General features: G+C 43.4%; 1 protein-coding gene across 1 annotated transcript; it reads right to left on the bottom strand.

Moving 5' to 3' along the window:
• Positions 1 to 1,238: 1,238 nt before the first annotated feature.
• LOC309556588 (forkhead activin signal transducer 3-like) lies at positions 1,239 to 20,274 on the bottom strand (the record flags this gene model as incomplete). The annotated part of the gene is made up of 3 exons (XM_082259028.1): positions 19,812 to 20,274; positions 17,338 to 17,442; positions 1,239 to 1,961 (listed from the first exon to the last, which is right to left on the bottom strand). Exons 1-3 carry the CDS (start codon positions 20,070 to 20,072, stop codon positions 1,239 to 1,241), a joined length of 1,089 nt encoding a protein of 362 aa, XP_082115154.1. The 5' UTR covers positions 20,073 to 20,274.
• Positions 20,275 to 22,826: the final 2,552 nt, after the last annotated feature.

The following is a 22,826-nucleotide window of genomic DNA, read 5'->3' as shown; positions in this document are numbered from 1 at the left end:
TACAGGAGATTGCTGGGCTTTGGGCATGGTACAGGAGAATGCAAAGCTGCGGGCATGGTACAGGAGAATGCGGGGCTGAGGGCATGGTACAGGAGAATGCGGGGCTGGGGGCATGGTACAGGAGAATGCGGGGCTGCGGGCATGGTGCATGAGAATGCAGGGTTGCGGGCATGGTGCAGGAGAATGCGGGGCTGCGGGCATGGTGCAGGAGAATGTGGGGCTGCGGACATGGTGCAGGAGAATGCAGGGCTGCGGACATGGTACAGGAGAATGCAGGGCTGCGGGCATGGTACAGGAGAATGCAGGGCTGCCGGCATGGTGCATGAGAATGCAGGGCTGTAGGTATGGTAGAGGAGAATGCGGGTCTGCAGGGCATGGTACAAGAGAATGCGGGGCTGCGGGCATACTACAGGAAATGCAGTGTTGTGGGCATGGTAGAGGAGAATGTGGGTCTGCGGGCATGGTACAAGAGAATGCGGGGCTGCGGGCATACTACAGGAGATGTAGTGCTGTGGGCATGTACCATGCCCGCAGCACTGCATCTTCAGTAGTATGCCTGCAGCCCCGCATAATGGCAGGTAGTGTGACTGTGGAGCAGTCTCACTTACCTCTTTCTAAAGGCGCCTTAGGATTTAAAAATGGCGCCGCCCGGTGCCACACGTCAACACGTCCGCGGCCGTCCTGACATGCACACTGCGCATGCGCCGCCGCTCGGGAATAGCCGAACATTCACGGGCGGCGGCGCATGCGCAGTGTGCATGTCTGGCCAGCCACAGACTTTTTTTTTTACCGCTAGCCGAAGAAGAGAAGAGGTGGCCGGGGGCCGCCGCTCTCTAGTGCCGCCTGGGTCCCATGGTCCCACCGGGACCCATGGTAGGGCCGGCCCTGGGACTGACCCTTTAAGAACTTTACAGTTGATATATACTTTTTACAGAGTGTAATACTAGTTCTAATCTTGATACTCATGTGGACAATTGCAACATTGATGCCAAACTTCAGTAAAAAAATATTAAAATTTATTTGAAGTGAATAAAGACAAACAAGGTACAAAATGATTTTGATATTGTGATATATACATGTGGTCCAATGCCTTTGGACCGTGTGTCATGTTTGGGGCCACCTCGGCTGGGCCACATGCCGTGTTGGGTGCCAACATCATCGGGTAAGGCTTCAAGTGCAGCTAGTCCTTGGGAAGAAGTGAACAGCTCAAAACCAGCCTTGTCTCAACGTCTGGCCGGTCAGTAACCATTGGGTCTGTACCCTGGGTACGCCCCATCCGGAGATAAAGGCTGCCCATATGCGCCACCCTGAGATAACTGCTGCCCATATGCCCCACCCTGAGATAAATGCTGCCCATACATTTTTTGAGGAGGCATGAAGACCCCGGGTGAAGGATATACAGGGATATCAAAGATCGTTTTATTGGGAGGGAATTTTGACAGAGAATTTCTGGCTTCAGAGGGTCTAGGTGAGGGTGGCATTTGAGGTGTCCTACTGGGAGGGTAGATATCCCTCTGCTCCGCATAAGTGGAGCTTGAGTATGGGGAAGGCATGTAGTTATAAAGAGAGAGTGAGGGGAAGTTGGAGTAAAGCAGGAGAGGGTGTATGCTGGGAGGGGCCACCACATTAGGGGCCACGCATTTTGAGTATGAGGTTGGAAGGTTCCATAAGATCATTGGGAAGATTGTGGCAGGATCTACACTTGGGGACTGGGCTGGTAATGGAGGCTGAGCCTTTGCTTCTGCTCCAACCTCAGTATTTTCTTTTGAACGATGATGGTTTTGAAAACTGAAAGGTCTGTAGGGCTGTCCATGCAGGATATAAGGAGCCAGGTCATGAGGGTAAGCTTCCTGATGGGTGACCGCCGTATTCTGCAGCTTCATGGCGTCGGAGGGAATCCGGCTCACATCCACTGTCCAGTAGTTCCCTTTAGCCTGCGGCTTCAGGGGATCTTTAAGGACCTGCAAAGAGGAAGAAGACATTAGAGGTGTACAGTATCTCCCAAAAGTGAAAACACCCCTCACATTTTTGTAAATATTTTAGAATATCTTTTCATGTGACAACACTGAAGAAATGATACTTTGCTACAATGTAAAGTAGTGAGTGTACAGCTTGTATAACAGTGTAAATTTGCTGTCCCCTCAAAATAACTCAACACACAGCCAATAATGTCTAAACCGCTGGCAACAAAAGTAAGTACACCTCTAAGTAAAAATGTTTAAATTGGGCCCAAAGTGTCAATATTTTGTGTGGCCACAATTATTTTCCAGCACTGCCGTAACCCTCTTGGGCACGGAGTTCACCAGAGCTTCACAGGTTGCTACTGGAGTCCTCTTCCACTCCTCCATGATGACATCACAGAGCTGGTAGATGTTAGAGATCTTGAGCTCCTCCACCTTCCATTTGAGGATGCCCCACAGATGCTCAATAGGGTTTAGGTCTGGAGACATGCTTGGTCAGTCCATCACCTTTACCCTCAGCTTCTTTAGCAAAGCAGTAGTCATCTTGGAGGTGTGTTTGGGGTCATTATCATGTTTGAATACTGCCCTGGGGCCCAGTCTCTGAAGGGAGGAGATAATGCTCTGCTTTAGTATGTCACAGTACATGTTGGCATTCATGGTTCCCTCAATGAACTGTAGCTCCCCAGTGCCGGCAGCACTCATGCAGCCCCAGACCAGGACACTCCCACCACCATGCTTGGCTGTAGGCAAGACACACTTGTCTTTGTACTCCTCACCTGGTTGCCGCCAACAGTGTTGGGGGTAACTAGTTACAAAGTAACTAATTACAGTAACTACATTACTTTTTTTGGTAACTAAGTAAGTAACTAGTTACAATACTAATATTGGTAACTACACTACTTTGCTAGGCTATAGGAGGTAACTACACTACTTTACTAGGCTATAGGAATGCGCTTTCCTGCGTTACCCAAGCCGTGCGATACAATCGTTATTTGGAAGAATAGAGAGGGATGAAGTTTATGACTTTTTGTTGCACTTTATGTTTTATTCTGTTTTTTCAGGTTTTGTTCTCATGTTTCCCAAAGCCTGTGTTTATACAATAAACTCTATGCAGAAAGAGTGTCATGTATCTTCTTCTACACGGTCAATTAAGAAAGAGGAAAGTAAAGTAATAAGTAGTGAAGTTACTTTTCAAATGTAGTAACTAGTAAAGTAATATCATTACAATTTACAGAAGTAACTAGTAACTAATTAAATTTTTTGAGTAACTACCCCAACACTGGCCGCCAAACACTTTTGACACCATCTGAACCAAATAAGTTTATCTTGGTCTCATCAGACCACAGGAGATGGTTCCAGTAATCCATGTCCTTAGTCTGCTTGTCTTCAGCAAACTGTTTGCAGGCTTTCTTCTGCATCATCTTTAGAAGAAGCTTCCTTCTGGGATTACAGCCATGCAGACCAATTTAATGCAGCAGTGCATATGATCCGAGCACTGACAGGCTGACTCCCCCCCTCCCCTTTAACATCTGCAGCAATGCTGGCAGCACTCATATATCTATTTCCCAAAGACAACCTCTTTGGATATGACGCTGAGCACGTGCACTCAACTTCTTTGGTTGACCATGGGGAGGATTGTTCTGAGTGGAACCTGTCCTGGTAAACCGCTGTATGGTCTTGGCCACCATGCTGCAGCTCAGTTTCAGGGTCTTCCTATAGCCTAGGCCATCTTCGTGTAAAGTAACAATTCTTTTTTTCAGAACCTCAGAGAGTTCTTTGCCATGAGGTGCCATGTTGAACTTCCACTGATCAGTATGAGATAGTGAGAGCGATAACACCAAATTTAACACACCTGCTCCCCATTCGCATCAGAGTAAGGATGGGCTGAATGTTCGAGTCCAACGTAAGTTCGACGAACTTTGGGTGTTCGTGTGTTCGCTGAACACACAAACAAATGTGGCACTTGGCGGGAAGTCCGTCCGCCGATGAGCGACCTATAATGCACTGCGCGATTGCCGTGCATTAAGTGATTGTGATTGGCCAAAGCATGCACCTGACCTGTATGCTTCAGACAATCACAGCACAATGTCCTGTCAGAGCCATGATTGGCCAAAGGCAGGGTTCTGTTGCTGCAACATTAGTACTCCCCTTTCTGTGTTGCAGGTGCTATTAGTTCTGTGTCAGCAGGGTTTTTTTTGTGGTGCAGCATCAGTAATTTTATTTAGGACATAATTGCTGCCCCCCCCTTTTGTGTCGCAGGTGCTATTACTTGTGCGTCAGCAGTGATTTTTTTTTTTTTGGCGCAGCATCAGTTATTTTATTTAGGGCATAATTGCTGTCCCCCTTTGTTTTGCGTCACAGGTGCTATTACTTGTGCGTCAGCAGTGATTTTTTTTAATGGTATAGAAGCAGTAATTTTATTTAGGGCATAATTGCTGCCCCCCTTTTGTGTCGCAGGTGCTATTACATGTGCGTCAGCAGTGATTTTTTTTTGTGGCGTAGAAGCAGTAATTTTATTTAGGGCATAATTGCTGCCCCCCCTTTTGTGTCGCAGGTGCTATAACTTGTGCGTCAGAAGTGATTTTTTTTGTGGCGTAGAAGCAGTAATTTTATTTAGGGCATAATTGCTGTCCCCCCTTTTGTGTCGCAGGTGCTATTGCATGTGCATCAGCAATGATTTTTTTTTTTTTGGGCGCAGCATCAGAAATTTTATTTAGGGCATAATTGCTGTCCCCTTTTGTTTTGTGTCACAGGTGCTATTACTTGTGCGTCAGCAGTGATTTTTTTTGTGGCGTAGAAGCAGTAATTTTATTTAGGGCATAATTGCTGTCCCCCTTTTTGTGTAGCAGGTGCTATTACTTGTGCATCAGCAGGGACTTTTTTTTGTGGCGTAGAAGCAGTAATTTTATTTTGGTACTGGAGAAAATGAACTACCCAACACGTGCCATCATCCAAAATTACGAGGAAAAAGGAATTGTGGAGAGCTGTGGGCTAAAAATCCAATTCACAGCTTATTCTGCACAAAGACACAAGACTGGACTTTCTAAGGCACACCATGGAATGAATCATAGCGACTCACAATTTATTATATTATTATTATAATTTTATTTAGGGCACAATTGCTGTCCCCCCCGCCCCCTTTGTGTCGCAGGTGCTATAACTTGTGCATCAGCAGTGATTTTTTTTTTCTTGTGGCGCAGCATTAGTAATTTTATTTAGGGCATAATTGCTGTCCCCCCTTTTGTGTCGCAGGTGCTATTACTTGTGCGTCAGCAGTGATTTTTGTTTGTGGTGTAGAAGCAGTAATTTTATTCAGGGCATAATTGCTGCCCCCCCCCCCCCCCCCTTTGTGTCGCAGGTGCTATTAAATGTGCATCAGCAGTGATTTTTTTTTCTTGTGGCGCAGCATTAGTAATTTTATTTAGGGCATAATTGCTGTCCCCCCTTTTGTGTCACAGGTGCTATTACTTGTGCGTCAGCAGTGATTTTTTTGTGGCGCAGCGTCAGTAATTTTATTTAGCAAAAAAGATTGGCACTCAAGACAGAAACAATATAGTGAAAATATAAATCATTTAAATGCTTATTTAACATATAAATACATATAATGGTGAAATAGTAAAAAGGCAAACAGTTCAAACATAAAAAGCAAAGCACAGATACGTGTGTAGCAGATGCAGCAACAGAGTATCCAACGCGTTTCGAAGCTGACGTGCGCTTGTTCTTCAGAATATATCATTAGTATACAGATTCCACAACATTGTATAGTGTATGAACAATATCACTCACATCATCTGTGTTTTCATTTGGGTTCCTGTTTGCTGAATGTTAAAAACAACTAGTTCCAAGTCCTGCCTGTCAGGTTCAGATAAGGTGAGGATGAGGTGAGGATTCACTTGATGAAAGATGTTATTCTCCCATATGTATTGCAGACAAAGGTTTGGATTCTACAGCCCATACACTACAATAGGAACAGGTTTCTTACTTTTCCGTTGGACTTTTTGATATACTCACCTTGCACCGGAGGCTCTCTCTCTCTCTCACTCTCTATCTGGGTAGTGGTACTTGGACCTTTCTTACAGCAATGACTTTATAATATTCTTTTGCTGTCTTCATCTAAGCCACCTTAAGCACCCCTCTCCCTCTGACCTTATATATAGAGCCATTACATCCATTTTAAGTAGAGTCTCTGATCTAAAACTTTTTTTAATAGGACTATACTCCTATATCATCCTCCATCAGAGTCCCCCCCCCCCCTTTTTGTGGACTCCAGCTGCTTGCAGTGTATGGGCTGTAAAATCCAAACCTTTGTCAGCAATACATATGGGAGAATAACATCGAGTGACTCCTCACCTTATCTGAACCTGACAGGCAGGACTTGGAACTAGTTGTTTTTAACACTCAGCAAACAGGAACCCAAAGGAAAACACAGATGATGTGAGTGTTCCTGAATGTGATATTGTTCATACACTATACGATGTTGTGGAATCTGTATACTAATGATATATTCTGTATCACCTTGTTGTAGAAAAGTGTCTGCAGCATTCAGAATTACACCCCTGAAGAAGAAGCGCACCTCAGCTTTGAAACGCGTTGGGTACTCTGTTGCTGCATCTGCTACACACGTATCTGTGCTTTGCTTTTTTTGTTTGAACTGTTTGCCTTTTTTTACTATTTCACCATTATATGTATTTATGTGTTAAATAAAAATTTAAATTATTTCTGTTTTTACTATATTGTTTCTGTCTTGAGTGCCTGAAAAGTCCCAAACCCTCAGGGGATACCAATCTTTTTTACTAAACAAAATTACTGATCCTGTGCCACAAAAAAAATCACTGCTGACGCACAAGTAATAGCACCTGCGACACAAAAGGGGGAGAGCAATTATGCCCTAAATAAAATTACTGCTTCTACGCCACAAAAAAATCACTGTTGATGCACAAGTAATAGCACCTGCGACACAAAAGGGGGGCAGCAATTATGTCCTAAATAAAATTACCGCTAATGCGCCACAAAAAAAACTCACTGCTCATGCAGAACTAACCCTCAGGGGACATCAATCTTTTTTGTTATTTTGTACCCAGGGATGTGGCACCATTTAAAAGGGGTATTGATGAGGACTAACCCTTGCTCAGTAATTTTATTTAGGACATAATTGCTGTCCCCACTTTTGTGTCACAGGTGCTATTCCTTCTGCATCAGCAGGGGTTTTCTTTTTTTTTACTTTATTAAGTTTTTCTTTATATAAAAAAAATATATATAATAAAACGGTTTACAGTTCACCAAAAACAAAAGTATTGCACCCAAGCACCATATTCCCTTTCCCACACTCTATATTAAAAAATTATAGAAATCCCCCCCAAAAAATAAAAAAGAATAATAAAACAGTTTGTATTGCACCCAAGCATCATATTTCCATCCCACATTCTGTAATAAAAAGTTATAAAAACCCCTCCAAAAATCCCCATCATGTCCGAAAGGCCAACAAGGAGAGGCAGACACTCATAGGCCACTAAAAGAGGGCAAGCAGCCTCTGTATCCACAGTGAAAGTGGCGGTCACATCCTCTGTGGGCGGAGCACGCTTGTCCTTTTTTTCAGTGCTGGGCCCCTTTCACACAGGCGGACCGTTCAGATCCGCCTGTCCGTTTTTTTTTTTGGCGGATCTGAATGGATGCCCCATGTATCTCTATGGGGCATCGGATGTCCCCGGATACATGTCTGCTGACATCCAATCCGATCCGTCAAAATCTGGATGGATGGAAACCCTATTTTCCATCCGTCCAGTGGATCAGATCAGATGGGATCGGATGAGAACGGACAGACGGTCCGTTCCCATCCAATTCCCCCATAGAGAACAGCGGGACCTGACAGCTGTGTCTCCGCACGGCCTATTCCACAGGCTCCTTGCCAAAGCTACTCCTTCTGTAACCTCATCATCATGCACGGAAAAGTCACCTGAATTACTTGATCATAGTGTCAGTTAGTTACATGATACTGGAGTATGCGCAGCAATTTGAATGTTGTGATGTTGGTTCCCAGGTTGAGGAAGGGAATAACGTGACCCTAGAGAGAGGGGGTGACAATGGCGGACAAGAAACTAGTATTCATGTTCCAAAAGCTGCAGCATACTGCCAAGTTTGCTCCAGTGACGAGAAGGGAGGGGATGATGAGGTCACTGACTGTACTTGGGTGCCTCAGAGAATAGAGAAGGAAAGGGAGGAGGAGCAGGAGGAGGCAGAACAACTCCAACGAGGCAGTATGTCCTCCAGGGGCAAGCTTAAGGTCAGCCACCCTATTGCATCACACCACAGAGCTCCACAGGTGCAGGGCGCTGCCAGCCCCCTGCCGACTTCCAAAAGTTCATTGGTGTGGGCTTTTTTCAACACATGTGCAGCAGACCGCAGCACTGCTGTTTGCAATCTCTGTCTGAAGCGTATCAAGCATGGCCAGAACACCACCCGCTTGGGCACCACATGCTTGACAAGATATATGACGACCTGCCATGCAGTCATGCAGTCCGTTGGCAACAGCACCTGAAAGACCCATATCATAATGTAGATTTCTCCTTTATCCTCATCTGGGATCTCTACCCCTACTATACCTCAAGTCCTCTCAAAAACCTGCACTGAGAGGATTGATGGTATAGCAATGGGTGCTACAGGTACTTGCTACCCCAGTTGCTGAACCATTAAAAAAAAGTACTGTCCCAGCCATCCTCATGCTTAGCGTCTAAATGCTAGCTTGGCTAAATTGCTTGCACTGCAACTGCTGCCTTTTCATCTGGTAGACTCTGTGAATTTGCAGAATGTTCTGTACCCCAGTGGAAGGTTCCAAAAATAAACGTCTTTTCACGTAAGGCCATTCCAACTCTCTACCATCATGTGGAAGGCAATGTTGTGGCCTCGTTGGACAGAGTGGTCAGCAGGAAGGTTAACATTATAGGCATGGTCAGAGACATGAAAGAAAAAAGGAGGCTCAAACACCTAGTGCATTACCCGTGAACACCTTTAAACATTTTAATAAAATGCCAAAGACATACTCACAGACATGAAGAACAAAATCGCATATCAAGAATCCACCACATGTGGAATGGAACATGTCTCTGTGAATAGGACCGCTACCGCATTTCGGGAGTCAAGCTCCCTTCCTCAGAGCTCCAAAACAAAGGCACATGTCTTTGGTATTTTTGACCTATGTTTAGAGTTCCCTACCTGAGGAGAGCAGCACGCCTGTCATCCCCATCGGAGTAAGCGCTTGGGTGAATTGGTTGTATGAGATTGTATCAGAGACGTTACATTTAGTTCACGGCGCACTGGGTAACTCTGCTGGCAGCTGGGAAGGATGCAGGACAGGGTTCAGTGCTGGAGCTTGTTCCGCCACCACGCCTCCAAAACATTGGTGGTGATTCTGCCACATCTGTCTGCTCCACCCCCTCCCTCTTCTTCTTCCTCTATGGCCTCTTCTGCTGAATTGTCCTCTGAACCATCAGTGCTCCCTCAGTGCCATCTTAAGAGCATTATAGGCCCCCGGGCAATGCAGTGCACTGTGGCCCTGCCGACACAATCACCCACGAGAATAAAAATGCAAATGATCGATAAGGCGATATTTATTGTTACCTCCAGCAAAATCAGTGTTTAACCATTAACACAACGTTTGGACAATATAACACGAGCTTAAAAAACAAGAAATTACAGACTGAAATGGAGCAGTATGAAAGCACTATGAATTATTTATTAAATTTGCGATAATTCGGAGCGATGGAGTGAGAAAGAAAGAAGGTGGATGGAGGGATGAATGGAGAGAGAGAGAGAGAAAACAGAAAGAGGGATGGAGGGCAAGAGAGAGAGAACGAGGGATAGAGGGGTGGAGGGAGAGAAAAAGAAAGAGAGATGGAGGGCAAGAGAGAGAAAGAAATAGGTATGGAGAGAGAGAAAGAGAAAGAAAAAAAGGGAAGAAGGGAGATAAAAAGAAAGAGGGATGGGGGGAGACAGAGAGAGAACGAGAAAAAAAAAAGAGATGAAGGAAGAGGGCCAGAGGGAGATAAAAAGAGGGATGAAGGGAGAGAGAAAGAAAGAGGTATGGAGAGAGAGGGAAGAGTAAGAAAGAAAGAAAGAAAGAAAGAAAGAAAGAAAGAAAGAAAGAAAGAAAGAAAGAAAGAAAGAAAGAAAGAAAGAAAGAAAGAAAGAGGGATGGAGAGAGAGAAAAAGAAAGAGGGATGGAGGGAGGGAGAGAAAAAGAAAGAGGGATGGAGGGAGAGAAAAAGGGAGAGGGAGGGAGAAAGAGAGAGAAAGAAACAGGGATGGAGAGAGAGAAAAAAAGGGATGAAGAAAGAGGGCTGGAGGGAGAGAACAATATAGCCACAGCTCATGAGTCTAGTGTTATGGTTTTATGTTGTGCAGTGCGAAGATGAGGATAGTGGATGATATATTACCTCCATCCAACTTATCAATGGTTTATCAGAGAGATAGAGAGAGAGAGAGAGATAAGGAGAGAGCGTGAGTGAGAGAGAGAGAGAGAGAGAAGTTGGGAGGGGGCAGAAAGGAAGCAGGGGATCTGTAGAGAGGGGAAGGAGAGATGACGAATAACTGGTAGGTGGGAAAAGGAATGCAGGGAGGGTAAGTGATGGAAATTGTATATGGAATTTGTAGTTCCACAACACGTCCTTCATAAACTCCCAGTTAGCAAGGGCTAAGTTATGTCCTACAACCACTCTACCATGAACAAGCAAACATTTCAGCTCCAGCATTGAAGAAGAAATGCATATAACAGAGCGGTCAGCCTTGTATTGAGTGATGTTTTATACATTGTATTTTTTTTTTTTGTAGCGTATGACTCGTGGTCTGGGGTGGCTCAGTGGGTGTATGAAAAAGCTGGGAGACAACATTCTGTTGTAGGCGCGGAGGAGGATCTTCCTTGTCCTTCTCTGCATGCTGGGTCCTCTCCTCGGCCTTGCTTTCATCCTCAGGACGTCACTGCTTGCTAGACGTCAGTCGGCTGGCCATCCTAGCAACCAGTGTAGCACAGACTAAAGCGGCTGGCGGAGGAACAAACTGGTCTCGGGGCTAGGCCACCAGGTAAATTAATCTGGGGGGGCAGATCGGGGGAAATTGCCACCCTGCATGGGGCCCCCGGGCAAGTGGGGCCCCAGGGCAACTTCCCAGCGTGCCCATCCGGAAAGACGGCCATGTGCTCCCTAAGCATTCAAGGGGCTATGCAAGCAGTCAGGCTAAAAGATGTCATGTAGTGCTTCAGTTGGTCTGTCTACGGGACAGGAGCAACACCGGGGCAGAGATTCTGTCAGCTATGCAGGGGCAGGCACAGAGGTGTTTGATGCCACAGCAGCTTGCGCGAAGAATGGTTGTATGCGACAATGGCACCAACCTTCTCTCCACCCGCTGACCGGGACAGGGACATCATCCAACGGGAATTCAACCTGCCTACCCACCGCCTCATTTGTGACATGCGCACCAGAGGGCCATCAATGAGTACCTGTGTGAGTATGGCAGAAGGACAGGCTCAAGGGAGCTAGGGCTTCTTTTCATCATGCAAGTGGCATAAACTGTTCTGTCACCATTTGAGGAGGCCACAAGGATGGTGAGCCACGACGATGCATGCATAAGTAACACTGTCCCTCTAGTCTTCCTGCTGGAGCACACGCTCATAGACAGGGCATTTGAGGCAGAACAGCGGGAGGAAGAGGAGGACTTCCTTTCTTTACAAGGCCCCTTTATGCAGATAACATTCCTGGGGGGGCCACAAAACACACAGGAGGATAAGGGGGAGGAGGAGGATTGTGGCAGCATGGAAGTAGAGGTTAGCATACAGCAGTCTTCAAGGGATTGGTTTGCATTCCCCAGAAACCCCCAGTGTTGTACGTGGCTGGGGAGAGGGGAGAGGTTGCTCCTAACACTGTCATCCTTAGTGACCCAGAGGACTCAGAATCGAATGCCTCCGCAAACTTATGCTGCATGGACTCCCTGATGCTGCAAAACCTGCAAAAGGACCCAAGGATTCATGCAATCAAGGAGAGGGATCATTACTGGTTGGAAACCCTTCTTGATCCACATTACAAGGGTAAAGTTGCAGAGCTCATCCTGCCTTCGCAGAGGGAGCAGAGGATAAAGCATCTTGAGGACACCTTGAAGAAAATTTTGTGTAACACCTTTCCAGACACTGGGAAGTTACCATTTCCTTGACAATGTGTTTCTGAGGCTTCGTTCGGTCAAAGGAGGAGCGGTGGAGAAGGTGGCTGGCTGGCCGATACCTTTAAATAATTCTTTAGTCCTCAGTGCCCAGGGATTTTAGGTTTAAGCAACTATAGTCAGCGTTTGCAGCATATGGTGCAGGATTATCTAGGGGCAAGAACAGACTTGGAGACCTTTCCAACTGAGTATCCACTGGGTTACTGGGACTTGAAGATGGACCACTGGCCAGAACTTGCTCAAAATGTAATCAGACTACTGGCCTGTCCTGCTTCCAGCCTGCTTTCCGAATGGACATTCAGTGCTGCTGGAGGTTTTGTGATGGATAAAAGAGTGTGTCTGTCCATACACTCCGTTGACCGGCTGACTTTTACCAAAATGTATCAGTCCTGGATCAACAGCAGCTATCAAGACCTTGATGTTGATGTAACTGATTGAATTTACTAGGGATCTGGGATCCCTTGGAGACTGCCTATGCTGCATATCCTATTCCTGAATCTTGATTATGCTAGCTTCCAACAATGATTTTGGTTTATGGTACCACCAACACCCAAGGCCCAATTTTTCTGCACCTGTATGACAGGTGCATGTCATTTCAATGTTTGTTTCTAATTTTTAACAGCAGGGACCTTTCCTGTGCCCAGCAAGAGTAACTGTGAGGGGGTACAGTGTTTAGGCACCACCAACACCCAAGGCCCAATTTTTATGCACCTGTATGACAAGTACATGTAATTTCAATGTTTGTTTCTAATTTTTAACAGCAGGGCCTGTTCCTGCGCCCAGCAAGAGTAACTGTTAGGGGTTACAGTGTTCAGTCACCACTAGGGATAGGTGAACGGTTTGAGCCAAGCATAAATTTGGCCTAAACATCGCCCATTCAGGTACTAGCCTAACACCTGAAATTTTTTGGCACTTAGCGGGATGTTCGCCCGCCAAGCGCACAGCCAATAGGTTGCTAAGGCTTCCCTGCAGAGAGCTGAATTTAAAAAAGTATTTGTAAAAAGAAAATGTAAATTAAAAAGGGTAAAAAAACGCTTGGGGGACCCTTTTTTTTTAAATTTTGAAGTGGGGTTCCCATAAAATCCATACCAGACCCGAAGGGCCTTTTATGGACTGGGGGGGGGGGGGCCTACGCCATTTTTTTTTTTTTTCATTTTTTTTTTCTGTATTGCAGGGAGCCGACAATACATTACAGCCGCAAGCAAGATTAAGTTACATTATTTCCTTTAGAAATGTCAGTATTGCTGCAGCAGGCTCCATACATCCTACAGATGCACCACTTTACAGGCACATTAAGGGGACACCCCAGGCACAATATTTAAAGGATTTTTTCATTTTTATTTTTTCACTTTAAGCATCATTAAAATCACAGCTCCTTTAAAAAGGATTGTATTAAAAAAAATGTTTGCATTGATGCATGTCCCCCAGGGCAGTACCAGGGTCCCCATACCCTTTTATGGCAATAACTTGCTTTTGATTTTTCATGTTTGTGTCCCATAGACTTTAATAGGGTTCGATTGTTCGCTAGAACTTTTCCCCTGTTCGAGATGTTCTTCTGCAAACCGAACCGGGGGTTGTTCGGTCCATCACTACACCTGTGTGTGAACTTGTAACACTTACAAGTCACATGACACTGGGGGGGTGGCTAATTTGGCCCAATTTTGACATTTTAACTTAGGGGTGTACTCACTTTTGTTGCCAGCAGTTTAGACATTAATGGCTGTGTGTAGAGTTGTTTTGAGGGGACAGAAAATTTACACTGTTATACAAGCTGTACACTCACTACTTTACATTGTAGCGAAATGTAATTTCTTCAGTGTTGTCACATGAAAAGATAGAATAAAATATTTACAGAAATGTGAGGGGTGTACTCACTTTTGTGAGATACTGTAAGCCAGCATAGCACATTTACACAAATCTATTATGGGTCAGGGTAACAAAACCTTGTGACCTATTTAAACGATCAGGAAAATAATTACCCCAAATCTGACCATATTTTCTAAAATTGATATATTTTACTTGGTTAAGATATGTAGAAAATTAGCAAATAATGAAAGTCTTGAAATCATGAGAGTCAATGAAAATTGGTTTACCTAAAGTAGAACTGCAACCAAAACTATCCTCTTTCCTATATATAGAGTTGGGAATGGTTGGGTCCCCTTTTAAGTGTGTGCTTAGATTTTAGCAGGTGTTCTTTTGTAATAAAATTGTATACAAGTCGAATTATAGATATAACAATGAACCTGTTGGGGTGTTGTCTCTGCTCTTCCTGTGGTGCTTCTGGCGATCCGAAATTCCTGGGAGAATAGTGGGGCATGGGTCGCTGCAGGAGGAGCAATACCCTGCATCGGGAGATAGGCCAATGTTCTGCACTGGGAGAGTTGACATTGACCTATCCTATGCTGAAAGGAAGGGGCCAAACTTGAAATAGGGGTGGTGGCAATGCCCTGTGGTTGAGAGGACAATGCCTTGGAGGGACCATATGGAAAAATATAATTATGCATGATGTAGAATCAAGGTGGGGTGATAAAAGGATGGGGGATAAAAACACAAGTTAGAATAGTGAAACAGATGTTAGGAGAGGATGACTACGCATACAGAGCAGATACAAGAGTTGTTCTCTGGCTCTGTTTTGGGTTTCCGGCATGAATATATTTTTTCTTTGAAGACATTGATTGCAAATGAAGTTCCCTCCACTGTGTCATAATGGGTGTGTCAGCCTGGGACAATGTCTGTAACACCTGGGACCCAATCAATTCCACACATTACCCAATGGCACCAGACCCCTCATTGTGTGACTCAGCAGGGCTGGAGACACTGAGCCCACAGTAGGAGAACCTGCAAATAAATTCTGTAAAATAATTTTTATGTTTGGGTAAAATATATTATAAGTCTCCTTGAATCTGCAGGCTTATTTATAATGAAAGGGAGTTCCTTTCCCTTTCACAGTATTTTGCAATGGTGCAATTCTCAGTTCACAAATATTTCAAATAAAAGTGCCAGAGATGATGTATAAAAACACTAGCCTAAAAAAAAAAACCTTGATGTTAAAAAAAAAAAATTGAACATGAAAAGAACAATTTAAAGGAAGTTCCCCTCCCACTTAGAGGTCTTTATAAGCTGCCGAATTATCCCCCCAAAAAAGTGAGGAAAATTTCCACGGCAGCTCCATAAATAGAATATTAACAATATATAATCATAAATATACAATTTAATATAAATAGACTATTGACAGATCCCCAACAGAAATGGAACGAATCCAGAATACCGGATACAGAAAATATTCTGAGCTGCCAGAGAATAAGGACCAAAGGGAGACCAAGGCCCAGCACATTCTTCCAGAACCTTCTATGTCTCAATAATAAAGAAACAAAAAGTTTATAGCCACACAATAACATTTTCAGGATACAAAATATGTATTGAAATGCTTGAAGGCTTTGGATTTGGCTGGATGTCGTTGTGAGAAATTGGGGTTCTGGAGGGGGTTAGAACAGACTTGATGGCCTTGTTAGGGATGAGGTTTCTGGAGGGAACTGGGGGTATCTGGCAAGGCTGAGGGCTGGAGACACCCTCAGCCTTGCCAGATACCCCCAGTTCCATTCAGAAACCTCATCCCTTACAAGGCCATCAAGTCTGCTCTAACTTGGCTGGGGGCTTTGAAAGAGCAATGTGTAAGGCTGGGGTTCACAGGAGGTTGGAGGGCACTGTGAAAAACTGTTGGAGGTTGGTGGCACTCACATGGGATCTGGGGGGGGGGACTGTAAGAGGTTGAGGGGCACTGCGGACCACTGTAGGAGGATGGGTGGCACTCTGGGAGATTAAGGGATCTGTAGCTGGCTTGGGGTATACTGTAGGAGGTTGGAGGGCACTGTGGGACACTGTTGAAGGTTGGTGGCACTGTACTATTGGAGGCATGAGAGCTCTCAGGGGGTCTGTGGTGACTGTGGAAGGTTGAGGGGCACTGTGGACTAGGGATAGACCGATTATCGGCAAGGCCGATATATCAGCGGCCGATATGCACTTTCCCTGATATATCGGTATCGACCCGGAACTGGCCGATATTGCCGATATTTTTGTGACGTCATTCTCTTCTTAGGCCGCCTCCCTCACCTTGGACAGCCTCGTCTGGAGTCGGGACTAGTCTCGCGGGAGTTTATCACAGCCATACACCCACCCACAGCAGCCCGGTGCCAGCCAGCCACCCACATTCACAGGCCCTGTACCAGCCAGCCACCCACAGGCCCTGTACCAGCCAGCCAGCCAGCCACCCACAGGCCCTGTACCTGCCAGCCACAGGCACTGTACCAGCCAGCCAGCCACTCACAGGCCCTGTATCAGCCAGCCACCCACCATAGGGTGCCAGACAGCCACCCACCACAGGGTGCCAGACAGCCAGCCACCCACAGACCCTGTAACAGCCAGCCACAGGTACTGTACCAGCCAGCCGCCCACAGGCCCTGTATCAGCCAGCCACCCACAGCCCCTGTGCAAGTCATCCACCCACCACAGGGTGCCAGCCAGCCACCCACCACAGGGTGCCAGCAAGCCACCCACCACAGGGTGCCAGTCAGCCAGCCATCCACCACAGGGTGCCAGCCAGTCAGCCATCCACCACAAGGTGCCAGACAGGCAGCCACCCACCACAGGGTGCCAGACAGCCAGCCACCCACCACAGGGTGCCAAAAAGCCAGCCATTAAAAATTAAACAAAAATTAACATGTTCAGTAACAGATTTATGTCAAAAATTGTCTCTATTTTTCAAAACTTTAAATGTTCAAAATATCGGGCCATATCGGCCGATACCCATACGTTGTGACCAAAATATCGGTACTGGCCCTGAAAAAAACATATCAGTCTATCCCTACTGTGGACCACTATAGGAGGTTAGGTGGCACTCTGGGAGATCAAGGGATCTATAGCTGACTGGAAGCCCAGTAGGAGGGAGGCCACAGCAACAGCATGGCGTTGAGAACCACTGGCCTAGAGGAATCTCAATAATTATTATATTTATATTACATGTATGCATAAATTACACTTGATAGAATATCGACTCCAAATTATAGCTCAGCACACTCTCCTATTATCACATTATATTGTGATATGAGGACTATCCTGCAGGAATAGAATCTTAAGAGCCCATCGCCGCCATCACATCTCAGGAGCACCAGATCCTTACCTTTCTGAAGCAATCATTGGAGGAGAGGTTGTGTCGAACAGAGTCCTTCCAGCCTTGATAATCCCCCTTGAAGAATGGGAAGAGGATGCTGATCTCTTGGAGGATCTGCCAAGAAAATAATATAGTTGTACGTGAAAAAGCATGACCATAAACCCAGATACATAATACCTATTACATTATATAAGTAATACCAGGGCTTTTTTTCAGCGGGAACGCAGTTCCGGCACCTCCAGAACTGAATGTATGTAATGGCAAGGGGTGCTGGGGTGTGCTGGAGGGTCTATTGATGCTGGCTAATAGGGAATCTATTGCTGCAGAGGATGGGGGTCTATTGTTGCTGAGGAGATCTTCTGTTGCTCATAGGGATTTATTATTGCTGCGGTGGGTCTTTTGCTGCTGGTGGGTCAGTTGTTGCTGGGAGGGATTTATTGTTGAGGGAGGGGTCTTTGTTGCTGGCTGCTGGAGGGTCTATTGATGCTGGCTTCTGGGGAATCTAGTGTTGCTGGAGGGGATCTATTTGCTGCTGGAGGGGATCTATTTGCGCAGAGGGTCTATTGTTGCTGGGGAAGTCTGTTGTTGCTGGTGGGGTATCATGTTGCAGGGAATCAATCATTGCTGGAAGGGATCTACTGTTGAGGGAGGGGCCTAATGCTGCTGGAGAGTCTATTGATGCTGGATGTTGGGAGTCCATTTTTGCAGAAGGGGAAACCAAGGAATGATGCTCTGGGGTGGGTAGGGGACAGAGTTAAGGGGTGACTCAGAAGGGAGCAGTTCCTGCACCTATTCTCTGAGAAAAAAAGCCCTGAGTAATACTTAGCTCCATTTTCGGCTTTGACCCTTACTAGGAGACCTCACTGTAGACCTCCTTAATATGCCAGTAGACCATCTGACATACCATACTTTCTAAATGAAGCATGTAGAAAGTGATGTCAAGGTAAAGACAGAACACTCTGTGCATGCTTGTATTGAATTGGGCAGGCAGCTAGCACTTTCTGAAAAAGTTTGGTGTTGGAAACCTCCATGTTTTCTGTCCAGAAAGTATTCCTTTAAAGCCCAGACAGTGATAACAACAGACAAGCCCCTCTGTATAGGGATGAAAGGGGACATCACTGTCCTCTGGATTAACATTGTAATCAGATTCTCAAACAGGAGTGTTAGAGATACATCAGCTTTCAGTTTAGCAGTTAATCTGCTAAACTGAAAGCTGTTGTATCTCCAACACCCCTTCTCAACAGCTAAGGCTTAATCTATTAAACCCATCTTCTTTGTAAGCCTTGAGTGTCTTTCAGCGGTCAGAGGCTTTGTAAGGATATCTGCGGTCATATCCTCGGTTGGGCAATAAAGTAACTCAAGAAGACCTTGCTCTTGAAGATCCCTAAGAAAGTGGAACTTCACATCAATGTGCTTGGAGGACATACAGTTACTGGGAAAGTGAGGATTATCTAAAAACAAAACTTTTTGCATTGTGGATGAAGTATGGATTGGTTCTTTTTATGATGTCTTTGTCCCATTGGGGAAATGTCCTTTTTCCCTATGCCTTCAAGTAAGATGAAGGTAAATCCCAAGTTAGACAGTTACCACAGGAACAATTGTCCTCATTGGAAGGTTTCTTTTTATTCCCGTTCTGGTGACAACTCAATATTTTGGTTTTTCCCTTCACTTTCATACTTGGTGGTCACGGGGCAAATAGAGAAGGTAAATCTCCCCAGCTGGGACTCAGGCAGCAAAAAAATAATAAAATGTAAAACACCCCTCTCTATAAACTCAGTAGAAATCACCAGTTAAGCTAAATAGGAGCAATAATAATGAAGGCCTTAGCTGCACTGTCCTTACATATAAATATATTATTCACATCTGTTCAATTTTATCAACTTTATTCTTAAAACACAATATCAAAAAAAAAATGAAAAAAGATAAAAAAATAAAAAGAAATCACAAATTTGAAATAAAAAAAAAAAAAAACACACACACACAAATTAAATCACATAACCAACAGAAATACAAACAATAAAAACAACTAAAAAAACATCTTATGTATTTTTTCTGAATCTTTATGTGATTTAATTTTTTCTTTATATTTTCTTCCCATATTGTGTTTGGGGGAAAAAAAGGTGATATAACTGAACTGTTGTGAATAATTTATGTAAGGGCGGTTTAAGGCTTGTTGCTCCATACAAATACAACAGAAATCTGACCCACTTAATTGGAAAAATAATAAATAAATATATTTGGCTTTAGATTATATAAAAATTTGATAGGAAAATAAACAAGTTTTTCCTGGAATTCAGCTTATGGTCATCTGAGTTTTGTATGTTGCAGATATAACAGAGGCTTAAATTAAAAAATAAAATTGCTGAAAATAAATAATTTCCCTCTGACAAGTCCTTATTCTGAGATAGTCTCAGTGTCACCCCCTCCCCCTGTCCTTAGCTGCAGTAAAGCCCCAAGAAGCCCCATAATGGGGGGTAGGTTACCTGGGAGAGTTTGAGCTTCCTCTCGGGGGAGCTCTGGATGACCAGGGCGATCATTGCCAGGTAGGAGTAGGGTGGTTTTGCGTAGCGTTGATAATTCTTCTTCTTGTTCTTCTTGCTGTGCTCATCAGTAGAGTCCGGCTCTTTGGGGCCTTCATTGGCCTCCCCAGGGCAGTTCTCCTTGTCGGCCAAGATGCTGTCCATGCTGTGGGGCTCATGGACTGGCTTGTAGAGGGGGTCCCAGAAATGTAGTGAATAATCCATGGCTTGTCAGGTGTGCTGTGAGTCTGGGGGCAGCCAGGTATACATAGTGCTGGGATCCCCACCCGGGGCTTTATAATGTAAATGCCCCTGTGACCTTAAGGGGCGACACCTCCCTTACTGCAGAGGGCCCCTCTCCATCTATTCAATTAGGTTTATAGGAAGTTTCAGGGCTGAGATGGGAAGAGGGATTGTTATGTATATGTTGTGTAGACTATATGCTGATGATGTATATATCATTTACATATACTAAGTTTTGTATATAGAGTGTGTGTATACTTGTGGATATAGTGTTTTTTTGTATATCAAATGCATGATTTAAATTTTTTACTAATTAAAAAAAAAACAAATATTTATTATTAATTTAATATGTTCTATGTTTTGCAATTTTAAACACATTTACCAAGTTCAGAATTACTTTTTGTGGCAAAAATAGCTTGCTTTATTTTTGACTTTTTTTTAAACTGCTTTTTTATCCATCAAAATCAATCAAAGCTTTCAACGATGAACTTGATGTACTTTCAAGGCTTCATTATTCCAAATATTCAGCTTCAGAATATTCACTATCAAAATAGTTTTATATTATTATTTTTCATTAAATTTATTTATCCAATTAATGCATTTAGAATTTCGGTAATTTGGTTGTTTTTTTTTTTTTTTTTTTTTCACTTGGAAAGGTAAATTTGTTAAGGGAGTCTCATAATTTAAGAAGCACAGTTATTAAATTAGAATTACCTTATTTACACAAATTTGCATTTTTTTTTTCCATCTGTTTGATTTATTATTTGAAGTTAATGTTTTGAATTTGCTGCTGATTACCCTGTTATTTTAGCTGGTTTTCAGCCTCTTTGCCTAAAGCAGGGTACACACTAGTAGAAAATCTGCCGAAAATTCCCGCCTGATGTGAAATCGTCCGATTTTCCCCTAGTGTGTACACAACTTTCAGCAGCCGATGCCGACATTTTCAACGAAAAAAACGGAGGGACAAACACCAAAATTTTTTTCGTCCGTCCCCAGACGAACGATTTTCGTTTAATGTGTATGCAGTACGTCCGTGAAAAATCGGATACGAAAGACCGCGCATGATCTGAAGTTGCTGACAACCCGGAAGTCTAGGAACAAATGTGCCAAAGAAAAAAATTTCGTGAACATTTATGCACTGTCGACTAAAAACGGTTATGAACGCTGAGAAGACAGAGAAAAATCGGAGGATATTTCGTCCGATTTTCGTCAAGTGTGTACGGACCTTAAGTGGTGGCCAGTTTACGAGGAGTTCCCTACGTTTAATAAACTTGTAGAGACAAATGATGGTAATTGTGTGTAATAAAACCAATATAAATATTATATTATTTTATGTTATATTGTATTATATTACATTATATATATGGGCGGCACAGTGGTGTAGTTTTTAGCACTTTCACCTAGCAGCAAGAGGGTCGCTGGATCGAATCCCAACCATGACACTACCTGCCTGGAGTTTGCATGTTCTCCCTGTGCCTGCGTGGGTTTCCTCCGGGTACTCCGGTTTCCTCTCACACTCCAAAAGACATGCTGGTAGGTTAATTGGATCCTGTATAAAAAAAATTGCCCCTACTGTGTATGTATGTGAGTTAGGTACCTTAGATTGTAAGCTCCTTGAGGGCAGGGACTGATGTGAATGTGCAATGTATATGTAAAGCGCTGCGTAAATTGACAGCGCTATATAAGTACCTGAAATAAATAAATAAAAATATATATATTTTTGTTATATATATATATGTATATATATATATATATATATATATATATATATATATATATATATATATATATATTATATTTATATTTATATATATATATATATATATATATATATATAATATTTTATTATATTATATTTTGTAGAAGCAAATAAATGGTGATTATAAATAATTAAACTAATATGAATATTTAGATATTATAACATATCTATAAGTAGAATAAGTCTATTATTATTAATATTAAGATGATGGGTTCGAGCAATATGTTGAAAAATCTTTCTCAGTAAAAACACTTATAATATTTAGGGCTCTATTGAACATGGGAGGTTCATTACTAATAACCAAATTAATACTGAATGGGGAAAAAACTATGACTACACAGTCAAAAGTAATTGATGATTATTATTAAAAATTAAATAGGATGTTTTACGTAGGGATGATTACATATTTATTATTAATGAGAATTAAATAAAACATATTGATTATTGGGGAATCAGTTTTGACAACCCTTTTCCTCTATCTTATATGTTATCATTACATTGCAGCTCAGTATTTCCGGAAACAATCTGCAATTGATGAACTCAGTGGAGAATGAACATGGAACAGATCCAAAAATCTAGGGAATTATACACCCAGCCATGATGATTTTACTGTCAGCCAAATTTATATTTAAATGCTTTTGTCAAATTATGAACAGGTGAAATTATTTTGGAGATGTTGACATGGCACAAATGTTACCACTATCTATTTTTTTATGGATAGCTGGTGTTCAGCTCTTGAAAAGTTAAATCAGCTGTTTTATTTTTTTTGTATTTTTTTTTTTTGTATTAGTGTAATGTGTTGTGCACTATTATATAAATATAATAAATAAAAAATAAAGGCTGCATATTAAATTCAATTATATAAAATTGATCATAAATTAGGCAATAGTGACGCTGTTCCTGTTTATTAAAAGTTTAAGACCGGTTCACATATGAGCGGCCGCGGTTCCCAGCATGGGGTCCGGTGCATTCCTGTT

This window comes from Pelophylax lessonae (assembly GCF_965119305.1).
Source record: "Pelophylax lessonae genome assembly, chromosome: 5".
Taxonomy (NCBI): domain Eukaryota; kingdom Metazoa; phylum Chordata; class Amphibia; order Anura; family Ranidae; genus Pelophylax; species Pelophylax lessonae.
Note: the sequence above shows the minus strand (reverse complement) of the source record. Positions and strands in the feature narration are given on the sequence as shown.